The sequence below is a fragment of the Lemur catta genome, chromosome 11, assembly GCF_020740605.2.
Source record: "Lemur catta isolate mLemCat1 chromosome 11, mLemCat1.pri, whole genome shotgun sequence".
Lineage (NCBI taxonomy): Eukaryota > Metazoa > Chordata > Mammalia > Primates > Lemuridae > Lemur > Lemur catta.
The window spans coordinates 92,879,026-92,903,500 of record NC_059138.1 but is presented as its reverse complement, the minus strand read 5'-3'; the positions used below and the strand labels follow the sequence as shown (position 1 = coordinate 92,903,500).

The 24,475-nt window shown below is 38.4% G+C and overlaps 1 protein-coding gene across 1 annotated transcript in view; it reads right to left on the bottom strand.

Annotated features, from left to right (window-relative positions):
* SPATA48 (spermatogenesis associated 48) overlaps positions 1 to 24,475 on the bottom strand; it is a 49,291-nt gene that overhangs the window by 2,530 nt on the left and 22,286 nt on the right. The window contains exons 3-8 of the mRNA XM_045564210.1: positions 22,514 to 22,590; positions 19,162 to 19,300; positions 17,904 to 17,971; positions 14,549 to 14,590; positions 13,410 to 13,517; positions 3,709 to 3,816 (exon numbers count right to left, since the gene is read on the bottom strand). Coding sequence (XP_045420166.1) covers positions 3,709 to 3,816; positions 13,410 to 13,517; positions 14,549 to 14,590; positions 17,904 to 17,971; positions 19,162 to 19,300; positions 22,514 to 22,590 — 542 coding nt within the window. The remainder of the gene's footprint in view (positions 1 to 3,708; positions 3,817 to 13,409; positions 13,518 to 14,548; positions 14,591 to 17,903; positions 17,972 to 19,161; positions 19,301 to 22,513; positions 22,591 to 24,475) is intronic.

Here is a 24,475-nt window from a genome sequence, read left to right as displayed (position 1 = left end):
GGGAGTGGATGACAGCTGTGTGTGTAGTATGCACTATGTGTAGGGAAGGCGGTTGTGGGGCCCCCCGGAGTCAGCCGTGGGCCTGAATCTAGATGTGAGTGTCTGGCTGAAAGACACACGTTCTTTTCTCTAGTAGTAACAGGAGGGGAGAGTTTTTCACTTAGAGATTTATCTGAAAGATAATAGGAAGCTTTTACCACACGTTGGATAGCTTGATTATGTGGCTGTGGAAACGTGTCAGAGCAACAGGATGTTGGGGTGGGGTTGAGATATTTGGACTGAGAAGATGGATCCTAAACAAAAAAAGGTGATGGAAGTGTTTGCATTTGCACTGACAAAGAATCTTTGAGTCAGATCCTTCCCAAATTGTGAATCAACCAACCACAGGATTTCACCCTAGCTATTTTTGGACAGCAAGTCTAAATGATAGATATAAGGATGCATTTAATTTTGGCATTGTCTCTTTATGTTCCTCACATGAAGTAAAACATGTTAATTGTCTAAATGTCTACTAATCCTGCCTTTGGAAATGGATTTGCAACATTTCAAAATATGTCTTGACATTGGCCTTGGCAATGATTTCTTGGCTATCACACCAAAAGCTCAGGCTATAAAAGTAAAAATAAACAAATGAGACTACATCAAACTAAAAAGCTTCTGCCTCAAAAGACAAACAATCAGCAAAATGAAAAGGAAGCCTACAGATTGGGAGAAAATATTTAAGAACCATATATCTGATAATGGGTGAATATCCAAAATTTATAAAGATCTCATACAACTCGATAGCAAGAAAATATATGACCCAATTAAAAATGTGAGCAAAGAAATTGAATAGCATTTCTCCAAAGATGGCATAAAAATGGCAAGCAGATATGTAAAAAGGTGCTTAACATTGCTAACCATCAGGGAAATACAAATCAAAACCACAATGAGATATCACTTCATACCAGTTAGAATGGCTGCTATCAAAAAGACAAGAGATAATAAGTGTTGGCGAGGGTGTGGAGAATTTGGAACCCTTGAAGACTGTTGATGGGAATATAGATTGGTACAGCCATTGTGGAAACTAGTATGGAGGTTCCTAAAGAAATTAAAAATTGAAATACCGTATGATCCAGTAATCCCTCTTTTGGGCACATACTCAAAGGAAATGAAATTATTATCTCACTACAGCATTATTCATAGTAGCCAAGATATGGAAACAACCTAGGTGTTTGTTGATGGGGCAATGGATAAAGAAACTGCAGTCTATATATACAGTGGAGTATTATTCAGCCTTAATATAGGAGATCCTGCCATTTGCCACAACATGGATGGAGCTGGAGGTCATTTTGCTAAGTGAAATAAGCCAGGAACAGAAAGAAAAATATTGCATAATCTCACTTATATGTGGAATCTGAAAAAGAAAAAAAGGTAAAATATACAGAGATGGAGAATAAAATGTGGTTCCCAGGGGCAAGGTAGGAGTGAGGACATGGAGAGATGCAGGTCAGAGGATACAAAGTAGCAGATATGTAGGAAGAACAAATCTAAAGATGTACAACATGAGGATTATAGATAATAATATTGTGTTGTATTCAGGATTTTTGCTAAATGAGTAGATTATAGCTAAGTTTACCAGACGGGGAAGGGGAAATGGGTAACTATGGAGATGATGGACATGTTAATTTGACTCATTACTGTAACCATTTTTCCATATACATGTATCTATCCTAACATCACAGTTGTTAGGATGATATACACAATAGAATTTAATTTTTTAAAAAACATGTAAATATTGAGGCTGAGAAAAAAATGTCTTGAGAGAAAACTGAATGTAAAATATTAGCCTAGATAGCCAATGAACTGCTTTAAAAATGTTTCTCATCAGATGGCCTAGAAATTCTACCTAATCATCAATGAATGAAGCCCTCTGTGAGCAGACGCCTTAGAAAAGGCCACGCACACAGGGCTTGTGGGTTGTGTAGGGTTCTCTATGCATGAGGGCACACCGACATCAGTCGTGGCCCTGAGAGCCGCCCTCCTAAATCCCTTTACTGTGCCACGAGGGGCTGCTTGCTGCAGGCTTCCTGCAGCATGCCAAGCCCTGTCCGCATGCAGTGTGGCCCTCAAAGACCTGTGAGACCAAGTCCTGATCCTGCAAGAGTCACTGTATGAAACCACTTCCTCTGCGAAGACTTCTTACTGCCCCCTGCCTGCCCCCTTGCAGCTTGTGCGTGTCCCAGTTTCTTCATCTGTAAAATGGGGATAGTAACAGTCCTTTCCTCACAGGGTTCCTGGGACAGTGACGTGAGTTAGCACCCACAAAGTGGGAGAGGAAGCCCTCCATCAGTGGGCGTGATTATTAGTGTTATGATGCTTGCCACTATCCTCTGCCATGGTTGTTTATTTACTGCTCACTGTGAGATGCTGAGCTCCTTGCCAACAGCTCTTGTGAATTTACTATAAGCATTTGTTGATTCAGTGAAAGACCACACAAATCAACCAACAAATAAACGAGTGAATGAGAGAATGAGCACCTGGGTGAACTGGGAACCTGCAGCCCAAGAAGCCAGTTCCTGTCAGCTGCTCCCATTCCCCATCGCTGCCTTCCGGAAGGTTTACGAAGCCTGTCGGGGCAGGAGTGCCTGACTCGGTGCGCACCACCTGACGGTCACCTCACAAAGCCCCCCCCCAGGCAGGCTCTCCTGCGTCAGCCTGGCTTGCTTCCTCGCAGCACCTTTCAACATGCGCAGTTAGTTCATCTCTTCAGCTATTCTTGCGTCCTTACTGTCTGTCTTTCATACCAGAGCATAAGTTGCTGAAAGCTGGGATCTTCTCTGTTCATTCCCGTATCTTCAGTGCCTTCAGCAGTGCCTGACCCAGAGTGGATGCTCAGTCAGTGTTTGACGAGTGAGTATTCCACCAAAAGAATGTGATCCAAGAGAAAAACGTACCCTCCTGGGGCAGAGCTGCCCTGCCCTCTCCTGCACCCTTGCCTTCTCCTCCACCTCTGCCTTGCCACCATGAGAGTGTATTCGTTTGCACTGGGCTGGCTCTGGACCTGGCTCAGACTGCATTTGCATTTTCAAAACTGTGTCACATCTTTTGCAAGGCCAGGGCTCCCATTAGATGCTTTCACATTTGAGTTATAATGAGCAATAATGTGCTGCTTCTCACCAATGCCTTCAAAGACAGGAGTCTTCAATAACCTCACACCTGATGTCTCCTGTTTTCAATTTACAAAAAAATGGGGTTTAAAAATATATGTGACTTTCAACAGAATTTTGTCTTTCATAAAAAATAAGGTGAATTCACAAGAAGAAAATGTGTGTCTGATGTAAGTATGTCCCGTGCATCTTCTGAGGATAATGCAACAGGATGGTGTGTAAGCAAAGCTGTGCGTCTAAGAGGCAAAGATGCTGTCCCCCTAATACACCTTAAATATCCTAATATAGTCCTTTCAGCAGCATCAATATTAACATTAATCTACACCTGGTTTTTAATGTAATTTGGGGCAAGATTCAAAAAGGAAGCGTGCATAAAACCTAATAAAGTTCCCCTCGGTAGGAAAATTAACTCTTCTCTCTTTTTTGTACTTAATGCTCTGTTTTTTAAAGCAATGTAAATTTACTCTTAATATTTAATTGTTCTTTAATGGAATAACCATAATTAGGATTTCCCCTCCTAATGCATCTGAGCAAGTTGAGTAATAAGATTCATACTCACCAGTACAGTTCTGAATCTGGTGATGGTGTTGTTGATGGAATATTAGAATTTGCTGGGTGAGTGGCTGTGAAATGAACCTTGCCAGTATATCCTGGAATATTTGCAGCACTAGAGTAAGAGTTAAAAGGGGAATAGAGAAGAAATTAAAATAACGGTTTATGAAATGGTCATGGTAACTAGCACCTGAATATGAAAAATATAAAGGACGATGCTGCCTAATTTTTTTTTTCCTGTATAAGGTGTGGAACTTGGGCTGTCCAAACAGGAAAGACGGCAGGCATGAGACATACGGAAGCACAGGTATTCAGATGACAACTCTACTCCAGGATTGACAAAACTTATTTCAAGTGCATGTTTTGCTCTTATTTTAAATTTCCATGTCTTTTACAGACATGACTCACTGCTGAGCTCTGTTTCATAATGAAGGAAGACACCCGTTCTTGACAAAACAGTAGACCCATATTCTACACATAGCTCTGTAGTGCAGATGCCAATATTAATGCACATACGCTCTTTACAGCAGTTTTTTAATCAAATGTCTTTCTTATCACCATTAATGTACTATATTACAGATTTCAGATGATTTCCTAAAACTACACTTTGGAATCAAATGTATACCACCACGTTAATTCCACATCAGCTTGTCGGGCTTGAAGTCAGCAACTCTTCTGCCTCCCTGCTCTTCTCCCCACCAGGGAGAGAGGGAGAAAAAGAGAAAGCTCAAGAATGTAGGGGAAAGTTCTTCAGTGTATATATTAAAGCCTTCTCTAGAAAAGGCAAACAAGCATCCAAAAGAAAGATTTAAATAAGTAACTCAGACAGGAATATGAAGAATAAATTTGTGCCCTCACAGCACACACAGGCGACTTCCTACCAGGCGGGTAAGGCCCTGCGCAAGGCTCAGCCCCGTGTGCTGCTTTACCACGTGTTGCCTTCTCTGCCAGGAGTTAAGGAAAGTATGGTTTAAATTGTACTTGAAGGGGCAAGAGCACGCTACCTGCAGACCACGAGGCTCAGGCAAATTTGTGGGATCGTGTCAGTGGTACAGCCTCAGGGTGCTGTGCTGGCTTCAGAGGGGGAAATGGCAAGGTCACTGCCGTGAGCATGTCCCCGGTGAGGGCAGGGCCGGCCTGCAGGCTGCAACTTCCACTCAGCTCCGTGGTGTGTGCTTCCCATCCCTGGGGCCTTTCTTTGAGAGCAGGACATCTCTGTGGTGGGGTTCCTTATTCAAAATTCACTGGCAGACGACATGCAACACAGTAGAAACAACTAAACCTTTGCCAAACAAAGGTGGAGGAATGGTTTCTCTGTGGAGATCCTGGTTATATCAATGTCTTTCCCACAGCCCCAAACCGAACCTTCTCTAGGAGCCATTTATCTTAGGAGTAATATTTGAAATATGGAGCTTAAAGGAGGTCGCTCCTTAAAGCATCAGGTGACGAGGCAGACAGAAGAGAGAAGTTAGTGAAATGGGTGTGCACTCAAGGGTTAGGATGAAGACTCAGGCTTTCAGCTCTACTGGTGCATCTGGACATAGTCTTTGGAGGCCCTTTGGCCTCAGCCACACCAGTGGGTAATGATGCCAACTGAAAGGACTTGGGTGAGTGTGAAGTGGAAAAAACAATAATGATTCATGTGGCAATTTTTTGTACTTCCCACATTGATTATGTGTTAGTATTGGATGTTAGGGGAAAAATATGTATCAGACAGGGAATTGCACTAAAAAATCTTGAAATTCTTCTCCAAGTGTGTAATTCTATGACTCTATTGGTGATGGCTTATTGGCTTGCAGGAGCTGAAATGGGGGACACTCTCACACTAACAAAGTGAAGGGAAGTTACATCAAGGGCAACACGAGAATAAGCAGTACAAAATAATGGATTTCATGAAACTAGGAAAATAAGTGGGGAAGCTCACTGCACTGAGAAGCAGGCTTCCGTTCCGAGCCTGTCTCTGCCCTCAACCAACTGTGAGATTTCACTCAGTGAAGCAAGCTCTCTGGGCCTGAGCTCAGTCAACTGCAGAATAGAGATAGCATCGCTCACTTCTTAGGGGCACTTTGGGGATTAAAGGAATGAAATGAATGTGAAAGCAGCTAACAAATGGTTAGCGCTTAACAGATGCTCAACTAATTTTAGCTGATCTACAGGACTTTAAAGAAATAAAATATTTACAAAATGAGGGCCTTCTTGGTGGAGAATTCAAATCTTACCCAGTACAGACAGCTGCAAAGGTATTAAGACAGAAGTTTCCAGTGGTGCTGCACACTGGAATCTCATGGGCATCTAAAAAGGTACCAGTGCCTGGTTCCCGCCCTTGACATTCTGGTTTAATTAGTAAAAGGCATGGCTGGGGCGTCGGGGCTTTCAACAGCTCTCCAGATCCTTCTCCTGTGCTGTGACACCCGGGAGCCTCTGTGTTAGAGCAGCGTCGTCAGGGACACTGGGGACCTGGGCGGGCGAACTAAAGCTGCCAAATTCTAGGCCGTGGCCTTTAGGACTTCTTGGAATTTTCTTGAAAAAGCATAGCTGTAAGTTACAGAGGTAACCCAAAATCAGGCAAAGTTATTTATGTGTGTGTCTCTCCCCCAAACATTCATTAAAGCTTCCATGCATGTTATAAAGGAAATCCCCTCCATCTGTGTGAGAGGTTTTTTCCACTTCATCTGAAACACCTGCAGAATTACCATGTGGCTAAAGTCATAGCCTTCTATGAGAGCAGTTAAGAAGTCAGAGGGATGGAAGCAAGTGATATGTCAGTGACATGAAGGGCTTGATACAAAACATTATACAGCTACGTGTGCCTCCGTGCCTCTGTGGCATGCAGGTTGTTGATGCTAAATGGTATCATATGCTACATTATATTAAATGACATCATATCTCACAATAACGTACTATGAAATAGTAGACTGATTAGCTACTTAGGCTTGAGAATGAATTCAGTTGCATAATAAACTGCCAAATATTTGAAAACGAAAGTTCTCACCCACACTGCTTCTAAATCTATTCCATTTAACCCTTGTATGGAGGGACATCACAAGGGGAATTTCTGCCATCTTAACTGCAACACATTGACCTCGCTCATATCAAGAGGAGAATATTCTCTGGGGCACACTTAGACTGCTGCTGGTAGGAGATATTATTTTTCAGCTGGAGGAAACAAAGCTATTAAAGACACTGAAATGTACAGGCTGTGAAATGGATTTCCAGATTAGTTGGATATTCAAAGAATTCCACCCCCCATTTGAGGAAAGCAGAGAAAAGCAGAAACTGATTTAAAATGAGGAGTCTTCATTTTTATCTTTGCTCCATAGCTTCTAGTCCTTTGAACACCTTCTTTTGTGCCTCCTATTCCCAAATAAGAGGGGATTTTGTTCACTAATGGATAAATTTGAATATATTATTCCCTAAGTTTCCAACTAATTGGTTTTCAACAAAGTATGATGAACTAGAAATTAAATAATTTCAGAAAATAAGGAAGTTTAGTAAATCAGTTAGAAAAAGGGAGCACAGATGGTATATAATTAAAAGCTAAACAGAAGATAAGGAAAAAGTGGGAAAAGCCACATTTATATGTAGAATATATGTGGATAAAAATTTAGGCCTGCATACAACATCTCTCTCTACACCACAGACATAGCTAACACTCACTGAGTGTACTATATTCAGGAACCCTTTTAAATGCTTTACATGCATTGACTACTTAATTCTCACAACAACTCTGTGTCACAGGTCCTATTATCATGCCCATTTTATAGATGAAGGGATTGAGCCAGAGAAAGTCTAAGTAATGTACCCAGAGCCAACGAAGCTGCCAAATGGCAGAATTGGACCCCAACCCAGAAGGCCTGGGATCTAGAGACGCTGCCATTAGGCCGGGTGGGGAAGATCACTGGAGCGGCTCCCAGCCTGGCCGGGAGAGCCTTGTTGGCTCACGTAGGCTGCATTTATTCAGGGGGTGGGGTGTGAGTGCAAGTTCAAACCAATGTGACAATCTTGTATTTAGAGCTATTCTCTATCAGGTACAGTTCTAGGCAGAAATCAAGCAAGCCTGGCTCCTGACAGCTTTCACATGAGTAAATAAATTTAAAAAATGTGCATCTAGAGGTTTAAAGAACCCAGGCGGGCAAAGACCAAACATACTAAGAGGGGTGCATTTACTCCAGGGCTGCCCTGACCAGCCCTGTGACTTTAGACCTGAATCGAAGCTTTCTGAGCCATCCTCGCCCACAGTCTGCCAACGGTCGGGGTACTGTGCCTCCCTCGAAAGGGTGCTGGGGCGATGTGATGCAGGTGAAGTGCTGGCAGTGCCCGGAGCACAGCGGGCGCAGACTCAATGCGAGAGGAGCCACAGGTGTCGGAGAGAGGAGGCAGGATGGAAAGGAGAGAGGAAAGTGGGAGAGGGAGGAAGAGCAGAGAGGTCCCCCCTTGCACTCCAGGTAGCAGTGTCCGCCCAGAGGGCGGAGAGGGGGAGGCTGCAGAGAAGTCTGAGTGGGACCCAGCTAGAGAGGAAAAGGCAGGAGGTCCTTGTGAGTTGGGATTTGTCTGATTTTACTGTGCAATGAGAAATGCAAATTAAACTAGAATTGTTTTGCAATGAGTTTTGGTCTGGACTGTATTTGTCTGAACATCACAAGATGTTGTGGCCCCAAGATACTCTTCAGGAATTATAGCTTTATTGCTATTATCATCATCTAGTGAATATATGATTTTTTCCTCCTCTGTTCTTAAAATGTTCACTTCTTCCCTTTAGAAGAGGATGTAAAAATATTATAGCCCAAAGCTTTTATTGTATAGGTGAGGCTGAAGCCCCAGGAGCCAGTTAGTTGCCAGAGGCAAAGGCATATCTGATGTGGATTAAGGGCAAGAGTTTGCCCGGGGATTACGAGGCCCATCCTCTGGACTTCTCCTCACCACTCATGAGATGAGTGATCTTGGGCGCCTTGGGTCATTTCCTCTGGCCTCAGCCTCTTCATCTGCAAAATGGGGCTAGAACTGGTTCCTGCACCTCTGGCCTCATTGCACTATTTGAAAAACAAATGAGAGAGTAGATGTGAAAGTTCTCTGAAAAGGCAGAAATGCAGGGCTAATGTAAGGAACTACTATTCATAGTTATTCTTTAACCGGGTTTGTGGTAAGACTTTTTTTTTTTTTTTTTTTTGCTGCAACACAGTCCAGTGACCCACAGGGAAGCCTCCCTTTCTCCATCTCAGACCTTTGCCAGGGGCTACCTGGGGGTCCATTTTGGACAATTCCTCTTTATTTGCAAATGCTTCTTCACGGAAATCATCAAGGTCAAAAAAAGCACAGTAAAGATGAAGCAGTCTGATGTCCTGAGATGAAAGATTACACCTCGGTGGACAGCACAGTGGAGGCAGCTAACCAGTTTGGCAAAACAAGCAAATGGTGACTGCAAGTACCAGTTTGGGATCGGATGGCGGGATCTCGTGCCAGCTCGCGGCATCTGCTCTGTTACCTGGGCCTCACCTGCGCCGAGCCTGATTTCTTCTTTGGAAAACCAAGGGTGAGATGCATGTATGTAAGATCCCAATGTCCTCTCCCATATTTATATCCAAGATCCCAGAGTCCTCTCCCATATTTATGAGATGCCAGTGTGTAGCTCCAACATTTAGAGTCCACTAAAACGGAAAAAGCACTTCCGGCAGCTCTCTCCTTCGGCTTAGGAAAGGACAGTGATTAAGTGCCTTTGGATCATGACTTTGCACAGCTCTGCCCTTACACATCACTCAGTTATTATGTGTCTTGTATGGTGACTCAGGACTGCAAAGCATCGAAACTACATGGGACTATAAAATAACTACTAAAAGGCACTGAACTTCTCTTCAATCTTCATTGAGGCTTGCTAAAAAAATATAGATCTTGTATTAAAGAAAAGGACAAAAAAATAGATTTGAAAAAAGGGGGGAGCAATACTTATGTCCATCTTACCTTATTTTTTCTATTTGACACACGTTATAAGTGGGGTTGAATTTATATCATTTTTTTAAAAAACTTCCTGAACAGTACACAGATATAGTCAATAGTACATGTATGTTGAAGAAACAAAAAAGCTGCTTAGCTATCCTGAACTTCAATAATTTCTATCGACCACAGTGGATATTTTAGATTCGCCCAGGCTCAAGTCACAGTGAGGAAGTGCAGTGGAAACCACAGTAATATTGTGAGTTCCTTCACTCTAAATGCCATTTAACAACGAGGCATGCTTACCAAATTAAAACATGTTTTAATTTTAACAAGAACACTCATGTAACAATTCCATTTTTTAGGAATGTGTTCTACTGGAATGCATGCCTAAATGTGAAAACAATATATGTACAGGTTGTTTTTATTATATTGTTTACAATAAGAAAAATACTTTGGTCAGGACGTGGCCTATATAACCTTGATATAACTTTGGGGTAGAACACTATGAGGCCATCAAAAAGATTTTAATATGGGAAAAATGACCAGTGCACATTTCAATCTTACATACGCATGCATGTACCACATATACAATGCACATACAGTACACATGTGCATATACACTGCAGACATTCATAGATACATGGTGGGGGGAATGTAAAAATAAATCAAACTTTTAATATTGGGATTGAAATGGAAACAATATTGTCCTTTTTATACTTTAAAAATCCTTGAATTATTTTTGTAATGAACACACTTGGAAGAAAAAAGAAGATGATGTTTGATGAGCTTGACTGCTAACGTTGAAGGCAAGCACACATATTGAGCATCTACACTGGTTCCTCTGTAAATTTACATAATACCACCAGAAAATGATTTAGCAATAAGTTTGAGAATGTTTATATATTTTGACCCAGAATGCATTTCAAGGAGTATCCCTTAAATAAATAACTCCAGATCATGAAAGATTCCTGTAAAAAGTGTTTGAGAGCATTGTTTACCATGATAAAAAAAATGGAAGCAATTTATGTATGTTACTTAAATGAACTAGTCAATTACAGTACATCTACACAAATAGAAATGATGATGAGTTCATAAAAACATGTACCCACCTTTATGTTGTAATGTTAAGGCAGTAAAGATGTTATGTTTAGTATGATCATAGCTATATAAATATACAAAAGCAATACTTTAAAAGTGCATATGACAGATGCAACTATGCCAAAATATTAATAACAGTTAAGGTTTTGTGTGAGAGTTGGGTTATATTTTTATTATTATTAATTTTTCTGTACTTTTTCTATAATGATCATATTCAGTTCTACAATAAAAATAACAAGCTATTTTTTAAACTGTTAATACAATCACCACCAATATAAAAAACACAGGACACATCAGATGACTCAATGACCAGAAAACAAAATCAACTAGTGAGGAAAGTTTGAAAAACGTTCACCCTCTAGGGAAATCAGTGATTCCAACAATGGAACTATTTGACCTCAAGAGTCAGTGGCCTTGACCCTTGCCTGGAATATGGCTTCCATTGGATGGGCGGGAGCTGGCATGGCTTTCCAGCCATGATTAAGTGCCACCAATCACAAGGAAAACCCTAAAGATAATAACATAAAGGTATTTCTTTTTAAGAAAATTAAGATTAGAAAATCCAGGAAGAGCCACATACATGTTTGAATAAGATGGTGTCTATTCCCTGCATGGCACAAAGTAGCATTATGTGTTTCTGGGTTTGGGACTATATGCAAATGACATAGTATATGTATTCTTCTTTACTTTGCTTTTTAGCTCAATGCAGTATTGTGCAAACTACATATGACACTATATCTTTTTGAATCTATAAATATTTCATAATAAAAATGGAAAACACTTCTTTGTGTTAAAAGGTTAAGATTCTGTTAAAAATGGGAAATTTATCCAAAAAAATCTTTGCAACCTTGGAGGCCCTCTAGTGCCCAAATCTGGTAAGTATTGTTAATATCTTCAATTGTTTTACACAATCCACTCATCATTTCATTTCCTTAAAAACAGAAATTAACAGCAAGATGAGGTAGAATGCTATACTCCCAAATTTATTTGTGTTAAATGGCATGTTTTCACATCAAATTTTTAAAATTCTTCCAGACTGCTCTTCACTCTCTTTGAAATATGACCCAAAAGAATATCTTTTGATTTTTAGTGGGAATGTTTCTCATAAAAATTTCAAAATTCAAATATACATTTCATAGGAGAAATAGTATTAAATTTCTCTGCCTGAAAAATATTTTAAAATTAGTTTTATACCCTTACCCTTCCTTTAAAATTTTTAGAATTATTAAGGTGTTTAATAGCAATGATTTCCTTGTGGAATTTATGGAAGAATCTCACCACCTGACTCCTTCTCCTCACGACCCAGCACAACATGACAACTGTGCTTCAAAAACAAACACTGAGCTGAGTTTTACATGAGACTTATTTCATCTTTCTTTATATTATAATTATTTGTGTGTAGAGCTTATCTATCCTCCAAGATTTTCAGCTACTTGAAGGCAAAGCCTTTGCCTTTTTTATCTTTATATTACTGTAGTTCTTAGCACAGTACCTGAAACATTTTAGGAACTCATTTTTGTGGTTGCTATTTTTATTGAATTAGGTAGACTCATTAAATTGTTCAATGAGATAGTTTACAAAGCTGTATTTTAAAACCAAAATGAGTTTTGAAACATATTTTATAGTTTGTCCAAGCAGTAAAAAAATAGAATAGATAACATAGAAAAACTCAAAATTATTGTATAAAATAGTATTGCATTTAACAAGCAGCAGAGTATGTCTGAAGGACAGCTAATGTGAAATTTAACTAGTTTGCCTCATGGGCACAGCTTCTGTTTTAAAAAGAACACAATTAATTAACCTTTAAAATACTGTGGTGATTCATGCCATGGCCTGGCATGAAAACTTCTGCAGGGTTTGTCAATCATTATAAAACTGATGGAGTAACGGATCTGACATTTGGCAGCTCTGTGGCATAATGAAAAGAGAACAGGAATTCAGCTTCCAGCCGTCTTATGAATCCTAGAGAAGTAATTTAATCTTTCTGAGCCTCAGCATTCCTACTAATAAAAGTATATACCTGTGTGTGTGTATGTATACTATGTATCGATTGTAGACATAAAACAATAAATATATATTTTATTACATATATATACACTTGTCTATTATATATATAAAGATTGTGGTGACAAATCCCAAATATCAGAGCATATTACTTGTGGCATCCTGTCCTTCCTCAGCCCAGGGCTACTCGTGCACATCCATCTCACTGTTACCTTCTTGCCTCTGACCAGGGTCACTGGACTGTACCTGCCATTTACCCAGCCCAGTGTCCCGGAAAGTGATACCCTAGCTCTGGAAAGCCACATATCTTGCTTTGAAAAACAGCCCGGTTTTACCACCTTTAATAATGACCTGTTGCTGATCAGCTGTGTCTCAGACACTTTACAAACATTATTGATCCCCATAATCACCTTGCTTGGTGGCATTTTCCCTCACAGGTTTCAGATGAAGAAACTGAGGTCACAGAGATGAAATGACTTGCTTATGGGCCCCAGGCGAGTCGGTCCCCAATCCTGTAATCTCCTGTGTGACAAACTACAGTTCTTTCAGGAAACAGGTCTACTTAAGCTATGTTCAATAATAGGCTATTCTGTATTCCTTCATATATGGTAAAGCCCATCGTCACGTTCCATCCTTAATAATAAAATAAGTGAGATAATTATGAGTGAGACTCACCAACTTGTGCTTGTATAAAGAGGCTTAGAGCGCCGAGGCTCGGCTAGAGATGTGATGTCTCCAAAGGGGTTGTCAACGTCATCCGCGTTTGTAGACTGCACATGACCACTGTGAGGGTGAAAAGAGCCATAGATTTCTTTATAGGAAACATAGAAGAAGTGGTTGAACGGTGTTTTAACATCCAAAGAAAAGTTCATGTGCCAAAAGAGAGCCAAAGCTCAAAACACAAAACACTAAAGCATTGATGATGGAACAATTTTCTACAGAAACATAAAGAGAATTTGCTGTTGCTCCTTGATCTTAAATTCAAGCCAAAGTGAGAGTAACGGCTGTTTTATGTTTCTGAGCAAAGCATCAGGCTGCTTCTGCAGCCCGGGACAGCACCTTCCCTGGGCGTGGTGCAGGCCGGGGCAAGGCCGAGGCGGGTATCGCCAGGGGTGACAAGTAGGGTTCCTGCGGGGTGCAAACCTGCACAGGTGCCCGGAAACCTGGGCAACGAGTGGCATGCCTGCCAGGGCCTGAGAGAAGGTGGAGAGGCTGAGACAATGCCAGTCAGAGTGTCCCAAGGATTTCAGGGGCTCCTAGTAGGAACATTAGTCCACTCTGTTGTAGAGCAGAGCAGGCAACAGTAATGGGGAGGGAGGACAAGGACTAAAGGTCTAGACCTCTCCTCCACATTTTGGGATCTACTTTGTTCCAAGGTTATTTTTCCATCTGAAAAAGAGAAGACCCAAATGGCAGACAAAGCACTTCTTTGCCATCCATGGAAAGCCAGATTTAAACATAGAAAAATACGAGGTGCCATTTCCTGCACTTCAGTGTTAATGAGCACATCATACCATCCACATCGGTTATTACAGTCTTCCTGATTGGTGAAATAGTAACAGCATCCAAGATATTTTATTTCATAAAATAACCCATTTGAGAAATATCCCTCCTCTTTCCTTTTTTTTTAAAATCACAATCAAACTTTTAATGGAAATTCTGACATGAAACAAGCGCTATGTCAGATTAGAAATCTGTTATATAAGTGATATAAGTTGTCTTAAAAAGTGAATCGAAAACATAAGTGAGCTGAAAGGAAGTACAAATTGGGTGTAGATCTGGTATTTTTTAAAACATTGAGAAATATTACTTACGTATAGAGAGGAATGTATTTACTTCTAGAACTTGGACTCACACTTAGAAAAAGAGAAAGGATAGGCAATTGGATTATTAGTATTAAGTTAATAAACATCAAATTAGTACACTATTTCTCTAACTAAAGTAAAAAACCTTCAGAGCTATTTCATAGGAATTGGACACTCAAAGTTTGCAAATTTAAACAGAAGTTATAGTTCTGCCTTTTATGGAATGTTATATAAAGGGAACCATACAATACATAACATTTGGGATCTGGCAGCTACTACTGAGTAGTAACATGCATTTGAGACCCATCCTATTGCTGTGTGTTGCATCTGTCCTTTTTCATTGCTGAATAATATTCCATGGCATGGGCAGACTCTGGTGTGCTTATTCATTAACCTGCGGAAGGGCATTTTGTTGTTGGTAGGTTTTGGAGATTACAAATAATTCTGTTAGGAGCACCACACAGAGGTTTTTGTGCAGCTCCTGCAAGCAACATTCACATAGAGGAAGTTTCCGGGGTGAACAGTGCCCTCAAGAATTCTGAGGGGTGGCAGCACTGACTACAATATGTAGCTTTTCATTTGCCAGCTGGTTTGTCACCAAAAAAAAAATCCATTACATTTATATAAACTGGAATAAAAAGTTTATTATCTGAGTGAGCTATTTGCTATTTTACCACCATATATAAGTTTAAAATGCTAATAAGGTTTTTGAAATTAACATTCATGTATTAAAAATTAGTACTAAAAATTTCCATCTTTTATAAAAGATATTTAAATGGGATTATGAACAATTTCAGCATGCTGTCTATACTAGGATCTTACGCTTTTTGACTATTTCAATCTTTTATTGAAATTATTACCATTCAATGTACATTGGAGTGTAAATTAGGGTGTTTTATACATTTGGCAAAACCAAATGTATATCTTTCAATATCTTTATCAAAAAATCTTATACATTATTTTTAGATATAGCTCAATAAAATGTTTTTGGACAAAACTCAATATTCTTCTCAGTATTGTCACTATTTGCATTTCCAGATCCAGCAACCAAACTTGATTATGGTTTATATATTTCACTTCATTATTTTTTTTCCTTCTAATAATTAAAAAAAAATCTCTTTTAAAGGGTACTTTATAATGGTTTCATTGAAGTGGTGCCATTATCAAAGATGTGAAAAATGTCATCCTTGATATTGTGTTTTCATAACTAAAATTTAGCAAAAACTCATTAATTTTGATGACTGTAGACAAACATCTCCTGCATTTTGCTTTGCAATCATGATTAGGTAAATATGAAATTAAATGTACAATATTAACCAAACCAGAAAATGAGATGAAAGTCCAGGGAGCAAAAGATTGAATATTTTTTTTTTCCTGGACAGCCTGTATTATTCTTGTGCAATGTTTGTTTGTCTCATACTATTCTTAATAATTGGCCACAGAATTTGTTGAACACTACATTTCTATTTTAAAATTCCATGTGATTCACTCTTATATTTTCTATTCTATTTGACTTTTGCAAAATGCTGGTTGTGACTCACCACTGATAGGTTGCAGCCAACAGGATACAAACCCCTTGCTAAACTATTTAGTAAAGTCTCCTCATTCATCTGAACTAGCGTAACTGCCTATTCATGCTGAGAAAATGGGTCCCTAACTCTTATCATAAGTAAAAGTGAATATCAAGTGGGCTAAAAAGATAAATGTGAAAACCAGAACTTTAAATACTTTAGAAAAAATGTAAGAAAAGAAGGACAATATCTTTATTATTTAAAGGTAGGGAAAAGTTTATTAAAATGCCACAAAAATAACAAGGTTTGAAAGAAAATACTGATGAATTCAGTTACACTAAAATTCAAAACTTTAGTTCAGCAAAGTGTGCCTTAAAATAGAGACTTCATTGACTAGAAGGAGATACTTTGATGCATATTACCGGTAAAGGGTTTTTATCCAGAATAGTAAACATAAAAGTTTCTACAATCAATGAGTAAAAGACAACCCAATAGCAAAAGGGACAAAATGTATGAGCAGGAAAGTGACAGATGTGTAAATCTAAGTAAGTCATAAACTTACCAAAAATTATTAGCAATCAGGTAGATGTAAACTAAAATTACAATGAAGTGTGATTTTATAATTATAAGACTAGAGTTTTTTTTTTTTTAAATCTGAAAATTCCCAACACTGGACACAATGTTCAGTAATAGGAACTTAAGCATTGCTGGTGGAAGAGCCCACTGGTAAACTCATTTGGAGAAGAACTTGGCAATATCAAAAAAGTTGAGAGGTACATACCTCTTAACCCAGCAATTCTAGACATAGTATGTGTATATAAAACCTAGAAGTATTTTTACATTTGGGTATGTGGACATTGTACCCACTGCCAAAAAAAAAATCAGAAAAAATTAAATTATGAGAGTGGATGAATAAATTTTGGTGTATCCATTCAATGGAATACTACACAGCAGAGAACTTGAATACCTAGAGATACATATATCAAGAGATATGAATCTTACAAACACAATACTGAGCAAAAATGTTAAGTTACATAAATATATGTATGATACCACTTACACTGAGTTTTTAAACAAGGAATGCAATACCACATATGTTTTAAAGGCTGAAAAGAGTGCATGAAAATGTGAGGCATCCAATCCAGTGTACTATTGGTGATCCCTGAGGAAGAGAGATGTTCTTAGGGAGAAGTATCAAGGGGGCTTCCATCATGTTAGTAACATTTTATTTCTAAAGCCGGGGAGCAGATGCATAGGACTATATCATACTCTTATTTATACATTTTGTGTATATAAAATAATCAAAAATGAATTTGAAAAATACAAACAGAGGTGATAACCTGGCTTGTGGGCTAAGGTAAGAACAAAAGAAAAGAGACAAAATAGTGACATTTTCAAAGGCAGAAATACCAAGTTTTTTTTAGACTAAATGCACAAAATTACAGAAGGGGAAGTATTAGTAATAAAGGCATAGTTTCTGACATTAATATAACACAAAATAACTATACAATAAAAAATTTTATAGAAAATAATTTATAATCTTTTATATGAAGTTTATGGACTTTTGCAACATTGTAATAGTTTTATATAAAATTGTTTGTAAAGCATTCCCTATTTTAAAATGGTTGTGGTACATGTAGCACCCTAAATTTTAAGGAGGGTAAAGAGAAAATGAAAGAAAGCAGGCAACACCAAGCAAGTGCCCTGGGATTTGGGTCATATTCCCAGTTCCAGTCTCTGGGGAAGTGCCCCTCACCCGTTCCTCTAACCCATGAGTGAAAGTGTCAGATTCTTAATGTAAATACATGAGAGCGAAAAATCTAGTGATGAAAACCTTAGGAGATAAAACTTACAAATTAACTGGTTTGACTGGTGCCAGGAAAGATCTTGTTTGAAATCTGTCCCAGAGTCCACCAACCATCTAAAATCATCATCAAAGTGAATGACAGATATTTAATGAACACGTTATTATAATTTCTGGTATAAAACTCCAGTGCCCTTTACAATTCTCTCCACATCATAGCCAAGCCCCCGGCTCTCTAGCAAAAGCACAGTCCAAACTTCCTTAGCCCCTCCTGGGTTTTCTCTGCAGTCACTCCTGGTCCCCGACTCCCAATTTCAATTTGTTTCCTCATGGCTGGAATCGGCCTCGTTATTCCCCTCCTTTGGATGAAGCATTTGGGAAAGGTCTGATTTTCGTTGTCGTCCTAGATGCTGTTCCCACTTGGATCTCTGCGGCCCCAGGCCAATCTTTCCTTTCCTGCCCGTATACTGTATTGTAGTATAATTTAACACCAAGGAAGGCCTTGGAACACTCCTTGCAAACCATGGAACCTGAGAAGGAGCATGGCAGCCTGAGGACCTGAGAGGACAGCACAATGTGGGGTGATGTTTAGGTGATAGAGCAGAAAGCAGAATGGGGAAGGGATGAAGCAAAAGAGGGGGCTGTGGGCAAATAATGGAGAATTGGGTATATGTAATCTCAAGGAATATCAATTTGATTTCATAAATAGGATGGGTTCAATGAGTGAAGTACCATGAACAGACTCACACTTTAGGAAAAGTATTCCAGTTGTGGTATGGATACAATAACTCATGTGATGAATTCTTCTTGATATTCAGAAATGTAAAGAGTGGACGTCACTACTGATCAGTTGGTATGCTTTGTTTTGTCACATAGTAAGAGATAATATCAGGTAGCAATATATGACTCAAGGATTTTTTTATTTTGCCATAGAAAGTACAGATCTAAGTTCTAGATCCTATTTCAAGAACTATCCTCAGCATTGGTGATCTGGTGAAATTATTTTTCCCTGTCTTTTTCCTTATTTACTCATTCTTTTGCAATTTCAGAAATAAACACAATCATTGCAAATGGCTTTAGAGAAAGAGGTAGTCTTTAAATAGTAAAGAAAAGTTTTCGATATTGATAATGTTAAACTATTTGCAGTCATCAATGACTTGTATAATTATGGAACTTTCAGTTTCATAAAGATATATATTTACTTAGTTATTTATGTAACAATAAAAGAAGTGTTATTTTGACTTAAAGCTGTGGAGTTCATTTCCTAACAGTAGGAAATACACTATTGCTCGGGGTTGTTTGCTAACCTGAGTTATTGCCGGCACCCCTTCATATCTTTTCAGTGTGAAACACTGTGAGACGAGATCTGCAGCTTTTTCCAAAGTTGTTTCTTCTGGATCAAGTTTTGGTGGTAGCATCTTATCCCAAGGGACACATTCATAAGCTCTATGGAATTATGACAGTTATAATAACTGGTATAGTTTGTAACAGTATCCACTGTGAAAGGCTGAATTCTAAGATGACCCACACTATCTGTTTCTGAAGAGTCAGGAACAAACATTCCTCCTATTCCACACTAATGCAGCCAAATTGCACAAGTCTTGAGCATGGTACAAGGACTCTGGCTATCCTGTTAAATGCAATCATCATTGTATATAGAAGGATGTGGAGCTAAAGGTACCATTTCATATTTAGAATTTTGAAAGTTGCTATGCTTTTTGACAGACATACATCATAGACCCATCAAAACCAATTCTAATTTGATCCTGAAGGAAAAACAAACAACTCTCGTTCCAAAGACTGTATTCTGACAAGACAGATGGATCCCTGCACTCTGCTCCTGCCATATCCAAAGTTGCTGCTGAAGCTGATCTTTCCATTCTGTGGGAAAGGCATATCCTTCCAAAAAACCCCACTGTTAGTCAAAGTCAGTTTGCAAAGAATTACCAGTGATCCTCATTCTGTCAACAAATATTTATTCATCCCTGTGCCAAGTGCTTACGATAAGAGTGAATAAGGACAAAAACAAAAATTTTATTGACCACATAAGAATGTTGTAAAGATTAAAGGACATAATACTGGCAAAGCTAAATATTGGAAACGCTAAATAGCTCAGTGAGGTGTCCCTAGTGTTTTCACAGTATGTGAATACACTTTCAATTCATTCATTTTGAAATTAGTATTTCATAAAAATGTTAAACCTAATAAAATATTTTTAATTGTATCAGACGTAAGTGTTGTATTTTATGACATAATATCTGACTAGCATCGTACTTAAAAAGTTAATCTGTGAATTGAATTGAAGCTCGAAAAATACTCACTGTTTGAGCTTCTGATAGATTTCATTAATATTTTACGGAATAGTCCACGGATGTTTTAATAGTTTTTCCCTAAGAAAACTTCTATATTTTTTAAGAGAAGCTACTAAATACTATGTATGATACTATGTTTTATAAAAAAAATACTTTTATATTCTGAGTAAAGTTTCATGAATTTCATCATGATACTTAACTATTACTTTGCTAAATAAACTATTTCTGAAATGACTACTAGAAGGTTTTTAAATAAAAACCAAGATAAGAATACAGTAGGAAACAAACCCAAAAGCCAGAGAGGAATTTAGGGACTGTTTAGTTATAATCCTTTATTTTTAAGATAAAAAAAAATGAGACCAAAAAGATCGGAGGAGGCCAAAGTCTCCCATTCAGCCAGTGGACATGTCTGGAGCCTTCTCTTTTCTCCTATTGTCTAAGACTCTGAAATCCAATTTCATATCATATTTTTTGTATTTTCATCAAACTTTGGGATAATAGTTATTCATACATGTATTTCATGAAACTGTATTTGGTAACGGGTATACCTTCAATTTGATAGAAAAAAATGAAGTTGCCAAGGGAAGCCTGCTGGCAGTGTTCAGAGCGTGAGAGGAAGGGGAGTGAGCAGAACGAAGTGTTTTATGGGCCACACGCATTGCTATTTCTTTTTGCTTTCTGCTGCTTCTCTCTTCCTCTCCGTGCATTTCTACATGTCGTGCCATGCGTTTTGGCTTCCACTCTGTCTCTGTGCTGAATACTAAATCCACTGGTCAATGCAACCACCCATGCTCAGGCCTCATCTTACTTGACCTATTGGCATGATGTGAAACAGTTCATCACTCCCCTTGTCCTGGAACACTTTCTTAATTTTCCTTCCAGGCACTAGACTCTCTTCCTTTTCCTCCTCCTTTAGTGGTTGCTCCTTCTCAGTCTCTGTTTTTAATTTTTGAACATACGGATGTCAGGACCCGGTGCTTTCTGTACTCTCTGACTGCACTCCTCCCTCGATGCCGTGGCTTTACATACTTTGCTAGAGGCCACAACACACAGATTTATTTCTCTAGCCCAGACCTCTGTCCCAAACTCCAAATCCATATATCCCCCATTGCCTGTCTGACATATTCATATCCACTTAAATGTCTAATGAATATCTTTATCTTCCTCGTATCCACAAGTGACTTCTCCCCCGCCTTCATCTTGTTAAGTAATGGCAGCTTCAGTCCATCTAGCTGCACAGGCCAATGCCTTAGAATCATTGTTGACACCTCTTTCTTTCAGATTCATTATCTCCAACCAGGAAATTGTGTTGGCTCTACATTCAACATGTGTCCAGAAGTCAACCATTGCTTACACTTCCTCTCCTGCAGCCTTCGTCCAAGCTACCATCAGTCTCTGTCCTAGACGACAGCAACAGCCTCCTAACTGGTCCCCTGGCTTCTCTCCACACACAATCTACTCTGAACACAGCAGCCATCATGATCACTTCCACACATACATGAGTCTGGTCTCACTGCTTCTCTGCCAAAGCTTCATGTCACTTGGAGTGGCAGTCCTGGTAGCTACAATTGCTTAAAGTGCCCTGCAAGATCTGTTTCCTAGCACTTCTCTAACTTCTGCTACTCCTTCCTCCTTTTACCCTGCTCCAGGCACCCAGCATCCTGCTCTTCCTCAACACTTGAGCACACTTTCTGACACGGGACCTTTGCTCTATATTCCTTCTGCCTGGAATATAGTCACTCTAAATATTTGCGTGGCTGCTCCCTCCCGTCCTCCAGTGTCTGCTCACATCTCATCACTCAAGGAGGGCTCCCACCCTCCCATTTATTACTGAAGTCTACTACCTCACGCACGTGGTCTCCTGATCTTGTCCTGTTCTACCTTTTCTTTTTTTCACGGACTTCTCTATCATCTTCAAGATACGATCTCTATATATACTTTCTTATTATATTTCTTGCTTTTGTCTGTTTCCCTTTAGAATGAGAGATCTGAAGAGCAGAGATCTTTGTCACCCTTATTCACTGGTGGATCTCACAGCCTAGGACATGGACTCATAACAGGTGCTCAATACATTTGCTAACTGAGTCAGTGAACTCTCTTCTTTTAAGCTTTCTCTGCCATTGCTTTCCAGAACACTGTACTCTTATGTCCTGTCACTCTCTGACCATTTCTTTTCTGTTTTGGTTTTATTCTATTAAGCATAGGTGTTCTTTAATATTCTTCCTTGACATGTTTATTTTGGCAATCAAATTTGACTAGGTAAGTTGTCTGTGTTTGATGTCCTCTGAATTATTCATAGGATCCAGGATATATTTTAAAGTCAAGATTCTACTGGGAAAATGCTTACTTTTGTGTAGAGGACTTGTAAAATGACTTCTTTGTATTGTATGTCTTGTTTGGCTGAACAAGTGGTTCACCATCATCCTAGAAGGCATGAATAGTAAGTTAAAAGAGACCAAGTATAAATGGGAATTGCTATTGTTTTCTATTCACCATGTTTTCTTTTTTGCTCTTCATTTTTCTGCTTTCAAGCACCTCTTGGTTTTACTGATTTAATGCTTCCCTACTTTTCTTCTTTTGTTTTAGAAGTTTACCTTGTTTATATTGTCATAATCATTAAACTAAAATTTATAAAATGTATGTTAAAGTTAATGGAAAGTAATATTTTTATGAGAAAGCTCTTGAATTTTAAACATTGACAAATAATTAGTTTTAGGATGATATAATTAAAACATCTTGTTTGTCTTATCTTATAATGACACAAGGAGATTAGTTCTGAAATGCTTCCCTCTCCCTATCTTCCATCTTATTTCATCAAAATTAGTTATTATTATTGTAATCATTATTACTATCTTTAATGGTAACAATTCATTTAGATTGTCCATGATATTTTATGAATCTTTTCCTACTTTTGCTTCTTTTATTGTGCTTGTTTTTTGCCTCCTGGGTTCTTGGTTTCATTTTCTTTTTGTGCAATTTCAGTTTTCAGTAATTCTTTCAAGAGTGTGAATTTTTCTAGTTCTAGCTTTTAACTAACCGTCACTTTTGAATACAGTTCTAAATGGGGTTAGCATTCCAATTCAATAGTTGTGTTTCTTTAGTAACAAACACATCTCATTGACTTCTAGACTGTATTATTGCTTTTTAAAGCTCAAGTTTAATTGTTTGCAGGTATTCTGGTTTTCCCCCACTCTCTGGATTGTATTTAGAATATTAACTTTGTTTTTTTCTATAGTTTCAGCATAATTTAAGGGAGGATATATTTTTGTTCATCTGGTTTAGGACTTCTTATGCTTCTTCAATCTGAGAATTCATGACTTTCATCAAATGGATATTTCTCCATATTTATCTCTTAATTGTCAATGAATTCTCTTTGTTCTGTTTTCTTCTTTGAATTCCTATCAGATAAATAATGGACTTTCTCTTTCCATCCTCCATGTCTCTTAATTTATGCATTGCTTCATCTCTAACATTCATATATATCTTCCATTCTACAATTATCAACGTTCCTATTTTTAAAATTTTTATTGATACATAATAGATGTACATATTTTGGAAGTACATGTGATAATTTAATAAGTTCAAATAATGTGATAATGTGTAAAGATCAAATCAGGGTAAATGTATATCCATCACCTTAAATATGTATCTTTTTCCTGATGGTAGGAACATTTGAATTATTCTCTTCTAGCTATTTTGAAATGTACAATAGAGAACAATTAACTATAGCCACTTTACTGATCTATTGAATATTAGGTCTTCTTTCTTCTACCTAACTGTATATTTGTACCCATTAATTAACCTCTTCCCAGCCCCCACCCCCAGCCCAACCTTCCTGGCCTCCAGTAACCACAATCTATTCTTTACCTTCATGAGATCCGCTTTTTTAGCTCCCACATATGAGTGAGAGCATACAATATTTGTCTTTCTGTGCTTGGCTTATTTCACTTAACCTAATGATCTCCAGTTCCATCCATGTTTCTGCAAATGACAGAATTTCATTCTCTTTTACAGCTGAATAATATTCCATTGTGTATACATATCACATTTTCTTTAGTCATTCATCCATTGATGAGCACTTAGGTTGATTCCATACCTTGGCTATTGCAAATACTGCTGCAATAAACATGGGAGTGCACATATCTCTTCAATATATTGGTTTCCTTTCATTTAAATATATACCCAGTAGTGGAATTGATGGAACATATGGTAGTTCTATTTTCGGTGTTTTGGAGAACCTCCACACTGTTTTCCATAGTGCCTATACTGATTTACATTCCCACCAACAGTGTTCCCCTTTCTCTACATC